The following is a 12,282-nucleotide window of genomic DNA, read 5'->3' as shown; positions in this document are numbered from 1 at the left end:
AACTGTTTGTTTTTTAAAAACATCAAACCTATTTTTTAAAAAAAGTTGCAAAAGTAGTACAATGGACTCTCCTGAGCCTTTACCAAGCCCCAGTGGCAACGTGTCAGCCCATGTTGGCTGCTATCACCATGCACATAATTACACACGTGCATTTTTTTCTGGGCCAATGAGAGTAAAATATAGATTTCACACTTCCTCATCTGAAATACCTCAGGATGTATCAAGAACAAGATCATTCTCTCACACAGTGATAAATGTATGGCATGCAGCAGTATGGTCTATACACAATCTACGTTCAAAAGTTGCTAATTATCCCAATACTGTCTTTTCAGGAAATGTTTCTGAATCCTGGCTCATGTGTTTGGACATGACCCCCTTAAGAGCACAACGCGCATTTTACTGACACAGTGGTCCTGACAAAGGCAGAGAGTGTAAGGAGACTGTACACACAGCTCTACAGGCTCAAACGCAGACACGGGGACAGACATGGACACAGACGTTCACTGCATCGCTGTTTGCAGTACCAAAAATCTGGAGACAACCTAAAAGGCCATCAAGGGGGAATTGCTGAAAAAAGTTATGGCACGTCCAGACACCGGGATGTTACGCAGCTATTAGAAATGGTGAATGCCACCCACACACGGAGCTAGAAGGAGGTCATGACCGGCAGAGGGTCAGGACAGTTCCTGCACCTGGGGAGAAGCTCTGAGGTGACCTGTATGGCACCCCCTGGGGAGAGCAGAGGAGGACCTCTGCAACGGCTCCCCCGTGACTGTAACATGACGCACGGCGACAGAAAGCCGCAGAGAGCACACTCAGTTTGCAGCCCCCACCAGGGCAAGAAAGAGCTGCCCCAACTGCTGGCTGAGTGCACAGACAACGTGGTCCAGACAAGCCACAGATGCCGAGAGCTGGTCTCAAGAAGAAAGGCACGTGACCCCCATGTGAGGTGTCCAGGCACAGACACACGTGACCCCATCATGTGAGGTGTCCAGACACAGACACACACACGTGACCCCCCAGGTGAGGTGTCCAGGCACAGACACACATGACCCCATCATGTGAGGTGTCCAGACACAGACACACACACGTGACCCCATGTGAGGTGTCCAGGCACAGACACACGTGGCCCCCATGTGAGGTGTCAAGACACAGACACACACATGTGACCCCCATGTGAGGTGTCCAGGCACAGAAACATGTGACCCCCCCACATGAGGTGTCCAGGCACAGACACATGTGACCCCACCCATGTGAGGTGTCAGACACACGTGACCCCATGTGAGGTGTCCAGGCACAGACACACACATTTGACCCCCATGTGAGGTGTCCAGGCACAGACACACATGACCCCCCATGTGAAGTGTCCAGGCAGACACATGTGACCCTCCCACATGAGGTGTCCAGGCACAAACACATGTGACCCCATGTGAGGTGTCCAGGCACAGACACACGTGACCCCATGTGAGGTGTCCAGGCACAGACACATGTGACCCCATGTGAGGTGTCCAGGCACAGACACATGTGACCCCACCCATGTGAGGTGTCAAGACACAGACACACACATGTGACCCCCATGTGAGGTGTCCAGGCACAGAAACATGTGACCCCCCCACATGAGGTGTCCAGGCAGACACATGTGACCCCATGTGAGGTTTCCAGGCACAGACACACACATGTGACCCTCATGTGAGGTGTCCAGGCACAGACACACACATGTGATCCCCATGTGAGGTGTCCAGACAGGTAAAATGCACAAAGATAAAAAGGAGCAGGGTAGGGGCTGGGAAGAGGGTGTGGGGATTGTGTAACGGACAGAGTTTCAGTTTAGCAAAAAAACATGACTGATCTAACACTTAAAAATGGTAATATGGAAGATTTTATGTTCTGTATCTTCTGTAATTAAACAATAAAAGACAGGTCTAGCAGTTAAGACCCTCATACCCCATATCAGCACACCTGGTTCAAGTCCCAGTTCTATTCCTGACGCCAGCTTCCTGCTAATGGACACCTGGGAGGCAGCAGGTGATGGCTCAAGTAATTGGGTCCCTGTCACCCACATGGAAGACCTGGATTAGGTTCCCAACTCCCAGCTTTGGCCTGGTCCAACCCTGGCCTTTGTGAGCCTTTGGGGAGTGAATCAGGAGGTGGAATTTGTGTGTATGTGTATGTATGTGTGTTTGTGTATGTGTATGTGTGTGTGTCTACTTCTCAAATAAATAAAAATTTTAAAAACAAAACACGGCTGGCATTAGGGCTAAGCCACCACTTGCAACACCAGTACCCCACATCAAAGTGCAGGTCCTATCCCAGCTACTCTGCTTCTAATCCAGCTTCCTGTTAATGTGCCTGGGAAGGCAGCAGTGATGGTCAAGTGCTCGGGTCCCTGCCATCCATGTGGGAGACCAGCATGCAGTTCCTGGCTCCTGACTTTGGCCTGATCCAGACCTGGCTGCTGCAGCCACTGGGGAGTAACTAATAGACATGTTCTCTCTCTTTCTCTCTCTCTCTCTCTCTCTCTCTCTCTGCCTTTCAAATAAATAATTAAAAATATATATATGGGGATGGCATTGTGGTTTAGTGGGTAAAGCCATCACCTGCGATGCCAGCATCCCATATGGGTGCCAGTTCATGTCCTGCCACTCCATTTCTGATCCAGCTTCCTGCTAATGTGCCTGGGAAAGCAGTGGAGGAAGGTCCAAGTGCTTGGGCCCCTGCACCCACATGGGAGACCTTGAAGAAGCTCCTGGTTCCTGGCTCCTGGCTTTGGCCTGACCCCACCCTGGCCATTGCAGCCATTTAGGGACCAGGAAGCAGTTCCTGGCTCCTGACTTTGGCCTGGTCCAGACCTGGTTGCTGTGGCCATTGGGGAGTAACCAATAGATAGAAATGTTCTCTCTCTCTCTCTCTCACTGCCTCTCCTCTCTCTGTGTAACTCTTTCAAATAAACAAATAAATCTTAAAAAAAAAAAAAAAAAAAAAAAGAATCCAGGCCGTCTGGCCACACGGTTCCCCACACTCATGCAGCTCTGCCCTGAGCACTTCCTGTAGTCAGCAGCCGGACAGAGAGGCTCTGGCCAGACTAGAGGTGGTGCAGGTGTCTCATGAGGGGGCACACAAGGCCTCCCATCGATGAGGCTGGCGACCACGGATGCTCACTGCCCAGATCTGTTCAGTGCAGTGCTAGCATCTCCTTTCCGTGTGTCAGCTCAGCTAATTCAGGGAAAAGACGCTCTCCTCCATCTACCTGGTTTACCCAGGGGTAGGCCAAAAAGCGGCAGGTGGGACACACGCTTCCTTCCTCGCACTGTCCAGTTGCGGGTGACCCACTGTCAGATGGGTTTCAGTCCGCTGTAATTACTGTCCTTCTGAAGCTCGAAGTGTCCGGTCTGTTCCACCTGGCGCCGGTCCCGCTGCCGCTGACGGCTTCCTCACAGGACTGGGAAATCAGACCAGGCTCGGGGGGAGTGCTTCCTGTCCCAACTTCCTTCCTCCCGGAGAGACGGCACTTCAGGACCACAGTCTGGAATTCACACCGGTATTTCCAGCTCAAATTCAGGGCGCCTTTCACCCCACTTACTTCCTTACCCTCTTCTGTATCCTCTCTGCATCTCCTTCTATATCTTTTTTTTTTTTTAAGCTTCATTTATTTATTCGAAAGTCAGAGTTACACAGAGAGAGAAGGAGAGGCACAGAGAAAGAGAGAGAGAGAGAGAGAGAGAGAGAGAGAGAGAGAGGTCTTCCATCCGCTGGTTCACTCCCCCCAGTTGGCCACAACAGCCGGAGCTGAGCCGATCCGAAGCCAGGAGTCAAGAGTTTCTTCCAGGTCTCCCATGCGGGTGCAGGGGTGCAAGGACTTGGGCCATCTTCTACTGCTTTCCCAGGCCACAGCAGAGAGCTGGATCAGAAGTGGAGTAGCCGGGACTCGAACCGGGCCCATATGGGATGCTGGCACTGCAGGCGGCAGCTTTACCCACTACGCCACAGCGCTGGCCCCCTTTCTTCTAGATCAAAAATCCAGGCTCTGGTACCCCAAGAACGCTAGGTTATCATCTCCCATCATTACTTAACATGTCCCACACCACACATGCCGGTCTCAGGATAAAATTGTGCTACCTGAGGTTACAGGTTACAGATGGGCAAGGTTACTCTTGCCCATCCTTTTGAAACAGGGCACAGTTCTGACTACATCAATTCTCACATAAACCACACCTCTCTGTGCCACCCTCACTCAGCCCATCACACCAGCAGCTGCAGCTTCATCGGTCTGCCCGTTCCTAAGTCTGGTCATTTTCACTGTCCTCAGGAGGCGCTCAGGGCAGTAACACCCTCTGGGGTCCTGCAGGTCCCTGACAGCGTGTCTGTGTCCTTTCTCTTTAGAGTCAGTTTCCCTGCGTGGCAAATCCTTAGTCCGCATGTTTTTCTTTCCTTGATCTAATTTATGATGTTATTCCATTTCCCTTGGCAAAACAAACCAAAAAAAAAAAAAAAAAAAAAGTGTCAAATCTTCTCTGTCCAAAAGATTGCCAGTAATCTACTTTGCTTTTCTTTTAAGTCATTCACCATTTTTGCCTAGGATTGCAACAGATTTTTTTCTTCTTTTCTTTTAAAATCCACTGGTTTACCAAGAACACACATGGGCTGACATCCTTAGCTTCATCATGTACACTCTCAAGATGTAGTTTGAAAGATTTTATTTCATGACCATTTTCTTAGTTTTGATCAATTCCCTTGTTTTCTTATCCCCCCTTTCAGATTCTTATTATCTGTGTATTGAATCTTCTGCATCTATCGTAACTATCTGTCACTTTTCCCCCAAAATCTTATTATCGCTTCATTTATTTTATTTTTATTTGAAAGAAAGAGGAGAGAACCAGGGAGAGATTACCCATCTGCTGATTCATTCCCCAAATGCCCACAATAGCTGGGGCTGGGCCAGGCCAAAGCCAAGAGTCCAGACCTCAATCCAGGTCTCCCACATGGGTGGAAGGCACCCCAATTACTTTAGCCACCACCTGCTGCCTCCCTGGGTGTGCATTTAGCAGGAAGCTGGAACTGGAAGATCTGGGACTTGAACCCAAGCACCCCAATATGAGATGCAGGTATCCCAAGCATCACCGTGGCTGCTGCACCCAACATCCCGCCCTGCACTGTTACTTTGATATGAAAAGTTTCCTCCCTTAAGGCATTTTGTCATGTCAACTTGTTCCTGGGTTCCTTCTAGATCAGTCCCCATTTCCAGAAGCATTTTTCTTGCACTTTCTGTTACCTCATTAGGAGACTTTTCTGCTACCAGCAGATGCTGCTCACGTCTCACAGCACGGTCTGAAGGTCTCCTTGTTCATTTAAAACCGGACAGCACAGTCTTCATCGGTTTGGGGCATGACTTTCTGCCACGCTTTCATTGTCTATTAAGGATGATCTCCCCTTTCCTTAGACTAACTTACAGTGGGATCTGGGGCGCTAATCTCCTCTCGCCTACTCTTACGTAAAGTTAACTTCCCAAGCCTTCGTCAGAGGGAGCGTGGCGCAGCCTTCTCTAGCCCTACACTGACTCCACGCAGCGGTCAAGACACCGAGCGGCTGCTGAGAGTTCGCGCGTGCGTGCACACACACAGTCTCTTTCCTCTGCCTTTCTCTTAGGTCTGGGGTCTTGTCCTAGAAGGGAGCCCTGGCTGGTTGATTTCAAGGGATCACAGCAACCACATGCCCAGCACAGCATCTGCGAACACAGTAGCCTATCTTCTGCCCACGCTCTCCCGGTTTCTGCTGCTGGTCCCACACTGAGCCCCTGGTCTTTGCTGTGGAACCTGTGGACCCGTGCTGGGTCCTCCTGCGCTCACGTCCATCAAACACCCCAGTGCTCATTCTGCTTCCCCCTGTGGATGCGGACGCCCTGGCGGTCCTGTGGGAGGCGCTGGTGAGTCCTCAGACACCTGTACTTTGGGGCAGGTGAGGATAACCTGTCCCCTAGCTTTTTGGTTTTTTTTTTTTTTTTAACATTTTATTTCTTTGAAAAACAGAGTTACAGTATAGAGAGAAGTAGAGACAGAGAGGTCTTCCACCAGCTGGTTCACTCCCTAAATGGCCACAATGGCTGGAGCTGAGCTGATCCAAAGCGAGGATCCAGGAGCTTCTTCCAGGTCTCCCACATGGGTACAGGGGCCCAAGGACTTGGGCCATCCTCCACTGCTTTCCCAGGCACATTAGCAGGGAGCTGGATCACAAGTGAAGCAGCCGGGACTCGAACCAGTGCCCATATGGGATGCTGGTGCTGAAGGCCAGGGCTTTAATCCACTGCACCACAGTGCCCACCCCATCCTCTTGTTTGTTTTTTAGGGTTTATTGATCCATTTGAAAGGCAGAGTTAGAGACAAGAGGCACAGAGAGACACAAAGATCTTTCATCTGCTTGTTTACTCCTCAAATGGCCACAACAGCCAGGCTTGGGCCAGGACAAAACCAGGAGCCAGGAGCTTCACCCTGGGTCTCCCATGCGGCGGCAGGGGCCCAATCACTTGAGCCATTTTCTATCGCTTTCCCAAGCACATTAGCAGGAAACTGGATCAGAAGTACACCAGGCAGGACTCGAATCGGTGCCCATGTGGGATGCCAGCACTGCAGGTGGTAGCTTAACCCACTGCACCACCACAACGGCCCTGTCATCCAGTTTCACCATAAACGTTGTTCATGGGTTTCAGGGTTTGCTCTCTGGTTGTTGTAAATGTGGGGGAATTCAGAGAGAATGAAAAATCCTGTCTTCCCAGAATCTCAGAAATGGTTTTTAATGGACATTCACATCTAGGTTTTCTCATATTATCGGACAGGAAACCAAAATGCCAGGGGTCTGGTTCAGTTTCAACACCTGACAACCCCAGTGCGTCCCCAGAGACCAGAGACTGCTCGGGGCCTACTTTCACAGGAAAGGCTCTGGTGGGCCCAAAGCTAGCATCCACCACTGTTCCCTGCGGCCTCCCTCGCCTCAGAAAACCCATCTGGGCCAGGCCAAGGGATGCCCTAGGCTTGAGACGAGACCACCAGGCCCAGCGTGTCACCCAGGGGTCCTGTGGATGATGCGGCCCAAGTCTCTGACGTCCTCCGTGGCAAACAGCTGGGGAGGGATTCTGAAGGTTTGTCGTTGCTTCGTTTCTTTCCTGAAGCACAACTGCTGAGAACATGAGTGAACACACACAAACAACACCGGCGTCAGAGCTGGCCTGCAGGCCCCCGGCGCCTCCCACAGCAGAGGTGTCTGGTGGGCTTTGTGGCTGGGGGCACAGAGGCTGGCCCTGCGCTGCTCAGTCCGGTGGCTGCGAGCCACAGGGGGCCACTGAGCCTCTGAAGCATGGCCAGCAGTACACGCAGAAAACACACATTGGATTTTGAAGACTTGGTTTGAAAAGGATGAAGAGGAAGTACCCAATACTTCTCTGTGGCTTCCATGTTGAAATGGCATGATTTTGGACATTATAGACTTGAGATGCACTATGAAAAGGAATTCCACCTCTTTCATTTTTTAAAACACGGCTCCTGGAAAGGTTAACACTGCCCACGCGGCTCGGACTGCATTTCCATTGGGTAGCGCTGGTCCAGCGTGTCGGGCGGCTGTGCCGCTTGACGCCTCTGTGAAGCGGACCTTCTTCTCTCGTGGCTGACTTGCTCGTCAGCTGGTGAGAAGCAGGCACACACCTGCTCGAGTGGCGAAAGTCCATCAGACATGACATTCAGCACCCAGGAGGCGCTGGGTGATGACAGCTGCTCTTCTCCCCGCCTCCCCGCATCAGGGGGACAATCAGAAGAGGCATTCACACCTGCTCCTGCTAATACCTGGCCAGAGGAGCCACGGGAGAAAGCTCTTGGGTCCTTGTTTCTTACTAGGACATCCGGAGCTAATGACACGCCTTATTTGACTGCAAGGATTCAATTCTTTTAGACCACGTGGAGTTGCTGAGCACATACTAGGAGCCAGGCATATTCTGGGCACTGGGAGAAAGCGATCAACAAATCAGATAAAGTTCCTACTATCTTAGGGAGCTTATGCTCCAGTGCAGGAAATGCATAATAAAAAGTTAGTACTGGGCAGCAGGTGTTAAGTTGTTGCTTGGAATGCCTGCATCCCATATCAGAGTGCCTGGTTCAAGTCCTGACGATTCCACACTTCCAATCCAGCTTCCTGCTAATGCACGTGGGAGGCAGAGGAAGATGGCCCAAGTGCCTGGGTTCCCGACACCTGTGAGGGAGACCTGGCTGGAGTTCTGGCCTCCTGGCTTCAGCCTGGCCCAGCCCCAGCTATTGCAGGTATTTGGGGAGTGAACCAGCAGATGGAAGACACCTCTCTCTCTGTCTCTGTCTTTCTTTCTGTGTGTGTGTGTGTGTGTGTGTGTGTCTTCCTCTGTCACTCTGCCTTTCAGATAATTAACTCTTTAAAACTTAACATTAAAATAGCTTTCCTTGGCTGGCGCCGTGACTCACTAGGCTAATCCTCCGCCTGTGGCACCGGCACACCGGGTTCTAGTCCCGGTCGGGACGCCGGATTCTGTCCTGGTTGCCCCTCTTCTAGGCCAGCTCTCTGCTGTGGCCTGGGAGTGCAGTGGAGGATGGCCCAGGTCCTTGGGCCCTGCACCCCATGGGAGACCAGGAGAAGCACCTGGCTCCTGCCTTCGGATCAGCGCGGTGCGCCAGCCGCAGCAGCCATTGGGGGGTGAAAAAAGGAAGACCTTTTCTCTGTCTCTCTCTCTCATTGTCCACTCTGCCTGTCAAAAAAAAAAAAAAAAATAGCTTTCCTCTCCGCAAGCTGTGCTATAATCTCTCCCTTACAACTCCCATCCCGTGTGCACCTTCCCAGGTAGTGACTTGCAGCACTCCATTCCACGGCGCCCAGTGCTCCCTCGAGGACACACCACACCTTACCCAGCACTCCCTGTTACAGAGGCACGTGGGGTGCTGCCGGCGTGAACAGAAGCTCAGCCAGAACTCCCTCTGGCGCCCTGTGGAGGCGCCGGCCACCCCGATGGGTTCCGCGTCACTTACGGCAAACTCCTCGGGGGTCACTTTCAGCACGTCGAAGACAACGGCGTCGTAGCTCTTGCTGGCATAGTCGCAGCTCTGGCCCTCCAGGGAGTCTGAGCTGCTGCCCTGTGGAGCAGGGAGATGAGCCCGTCTGAGTCGTCTGGCCTGGAGCCCCCGTCCCCCCCGCCTCTGAATTCAGGATGCCAGAGTGGCAGACCTGGACAGTACAAGAAACTTCTAGAGTTTGGTGCTCTGCTCTATTCCAGGCACTGTTATGGTTCCCACTGTACAGATAGGCAATGCTACTTCTCGACAGTATTACAGTTACCAAACTGAAAGCCAGAATGTGACAGATTCGCATTTTCTCTTTGTCTGACCCCAAAACACACCTTCCGACACTACACGCTAACTGCTGCTAACGGCCAGCGGGAGCAGGGGTGCGGGGTGCAGTGATGGGCGGATGGGGGGAGATAAAGCTCCCAGCCAGGCGTCCTGAGGGAACAGGCCCTGACATCACAGCAGGCCTGCGCAGAGAATCTGTTCCGTTTGCTCTTTCACGCATTACCTCGGTTCACCTTTCTCTCCCTACTTGAAGTCACTGCTGGAAACTTGCCAGGCAAAACGTAAAACTGGCTCTCGAGGCTCATTGCACATATGGGCTCCTGAGAATTCACAGCCCGCGGCTGATGAGCTGAGACGTAACCGCCTGGCTTTGGAGGCTGCCGCGAGAGTTCTATTTAGTAACGTCGCGACGGTAGGAACACTCAGCCCTGCGTGTGAAGAAAGGGGCTCTCATAAAGAAGTCCAGCTAGAACTCCCCCAGACACAGCTGACCTCATGAAACTCAACACTGTGCGGATCCCAGAATGCTGGACACACCTTCCCTTTCATTTTGTGTAATTTCATCAAACCCCACTTTGGGGAATCGGTTGAGCTTACCACCCAAAAATTGTGCCCGGTTCATAAATGGTTTTATTCGTTTCAACTCACGAAGAAGGATTTTGTGGTTTCCATGAACCTCAACGGCTTGGACTGGGATTTAGAGAATATGCTTCTATTAATTCCTTTTTAGTTCACTCTTTCCAAAACGGCTATATCTGGAAAAACCTTGCAATCTTACTGGAAACTGGTGTGTTTTTAGGCCAGTGAGGGAAACCAACAGTCAACAACCAAAAAGACGAGGCTGCAGAGTCGGGCAGGAACGTAAACCTGCGTCACTCAAAGGCACCACGCAGGGGTCAGCCCTAAGATGGTGGCAGCAAATGGCACGGATGGCGAAGCGACTTCTGAAGTCACATCTGACCTCAGCAAACAACCCGCCCATCTGTAAAATGGGGGCACCAAAACCTGCTCCCTACACAGTGATGTGAAACGAAGCTTGGCACCTCCCTCCCTGGGAGATGCTGGGTCAAGGAGCTGGGTGGGCTCAGGCACCACCACAGAGGAGACCCTGTGTCAGGGTCAACGCCTGTATTGTGACAAACACCACCCCTGGCTGATTCCAGGATGGGCTGAGCAGCGGTAACCGCGGCATCCGCCCGTCCACACCCACCCCCCGGGCTCATGGGACGAACACCACTGATTTTCCGCAAGGCAGTGGAAGGCTGGGTAGGAGCACGAGAGCCACAGAGGCCTGGCTCCGAAGCCCCACCCACCTGGCTGGCTGTGGGACTCAAAGCCCGTCATTCCCCGCCCTGAGCTTTCCTTTTCTCATCCAGAAACAGATGAACAGGGGTACGGGCCCGGCAGGGTCACCAGGAGGAATGAAGCCAGAGGATGCCTGAGGAACACGTGTGAGGAGCACCAGGGACCCAGCGAGCACCCAGTTTTGGCTGTGGAGGGGTACGGACGCGCCATGCAGCCACCAAAATGCACTGAGTACACACACACACACACACACGCTCACTCTAGTATTCCTGAGCACTTACCACGTGCCGGCTATACATGATGTACACACAGCTTGTATGTGTGTGTGCACACAGATGAGGATACTTCTAGAAGTGGGGGGGGTAGAATTAAAGGCTAAGCTTATTTTGGTACAAAAAGTTTTGGATACCCATGATAGGAGGGAGAAACATCTATGGAGGAGCAGGCTTTGGCCTAGCAGTTAAGACGCCGGTTAGGATGCCTGCGTCGCACACTGGAGTGCTGGGTTCAAGCCCAGCTCCTGACGCAGACCCTGGGAGACAGCAGGTGGTGGCTGCAGCAGCTGGGCTCCTGCCACTCACGCGGGAGGTCTGCATGAGTTCTCTCCTGGCTTCAGCCCCTCAGCTGTTGCAGGCACTTAGGAAATGAACCAGCAGATGGGACAATGCTCTCACTCTCTCACTCGCTGGCTCTTGTGTTCTGTCTCTGCCTCTCAAATACATTTTTTTAAAAAAAGTTCATGGAGAATGCATATTATGCAAAAACTACGCACACATTTGTAAAGATTTATTTTACTTTATTTATTTGAAAGACAAGAGTTACAGAGAGTGGTAGAAACACAGAGAGAGAGAGGTCTTCCATCTGCTGGTTCACTCCCCAAATGACCGCAACTGAGTCGATCCAAAGCCAGGACCCAGGAGCTTCTCCCAGTCTCCCATGCGGGTGCAGGCCCCAAGGACTTGGGCCATCTTCTACGGCTTTCCCAGGTGCATTAGCAGGAGCTGGATAGGAAGTGGAACAGCTGGGACTTGAACCAGCGCCCATATGGGATGCTGGTGCAGTAGGCCAGGGCTTTAACCTGCTGCACCATAGTGCTGGCCCCTATGCATGCATTTTGAAAAAATTTTTGTAGCAAAATAAACTTAGCTTTTAACTGTATGTTCCTTGAACTTTCTGAAGTACCCTCATGTGTATCTACACATAGATACACATTCAGAGAAGGAAGAGGTAAAAACCACTCCCTGGGATTCCAGGCTTTCTAACTCCTGTGTACCCCACTCCAAAACGGAGCCTGCCACCCACGTACACCCCCCCCACACACACACGCACACACACACACTCACACACACATTCACACCCACACACACAACCACATACTCACACACACACACACACACACATGGGCTCTGCTGCATCAGAGCTGCCTCAACACATTCCTAGGGACGAGGAGGAGGAGAAAGCAGAGGGGAGGGGGTATGGACGGTGCTGCTGGGAGTCCAGCCACCGTAACCCTCTGTGGGACCCCCTGGGGGATGCAGTAAAAAGTTACCCACAAGTCTGACTTCAGGACACAAGATCAAAACCGAGCATGTCTCTGGAAAGCTGTGTAAGGAATGAACTTGTTCCT

General features: G+C 51.9%; 1 protein-coding gene across 24 annotated transcripts in view; it reads right to left on the bottom strand.

The window, feature by feature from the left end:
- The window catches only part of RALGPS1 (Ral GEF with PH domain and SH3 binding motif 1), a 264,237-nt gene that overhangs the window by 208,375 nt on the left and 43,580 nt on the right, over nt 1-12,282 (bottom strand). For 23 of the 24 annotated variants that reach the window (XR_016225247.1, XR_016225248.1, XM_017350051.4 and 20 more), the window contains one exon: nt 9,030-9,134. Coding sequence is in view for 21 of the 24 variants with exons in the window: in XM_017350051.4 (XP_017205540.2) it covers nt 9,030-9,134 (105 nt within the window). In the remaining 3 variants the exon portion in view is untranslated. Of the gene's footprint in view, nt 1-3,247; nt 3,524-9,029; nt 9,135-12,282 lie in introns of those variants that run through there. The other variant, XM_089320173.1, reaches the window with a different exon arrangement.

This window comes from Oryctolagus cuniculus, chromosome 1 (assembly GCF_051225735.1).
Source record: "Oryctolagus cuniculus isolate XC-2025 breed Fujian yellow rabbit chromosome 1, ASM5122573v1, whole genome shotgun sequence".
NCBI classification, from domain to species: domain Eukaryota; kingdom Metazoa; phylum Chordata; class Mammalia; order Lagomorpha; family Leporidae; genus Oryctolagus; species Oryctolagus cuniculus.
Note: the sequence above shows the minus strand (reverse complement) of the source record. Positions and strands in the feature narration are given on the sequence as shown.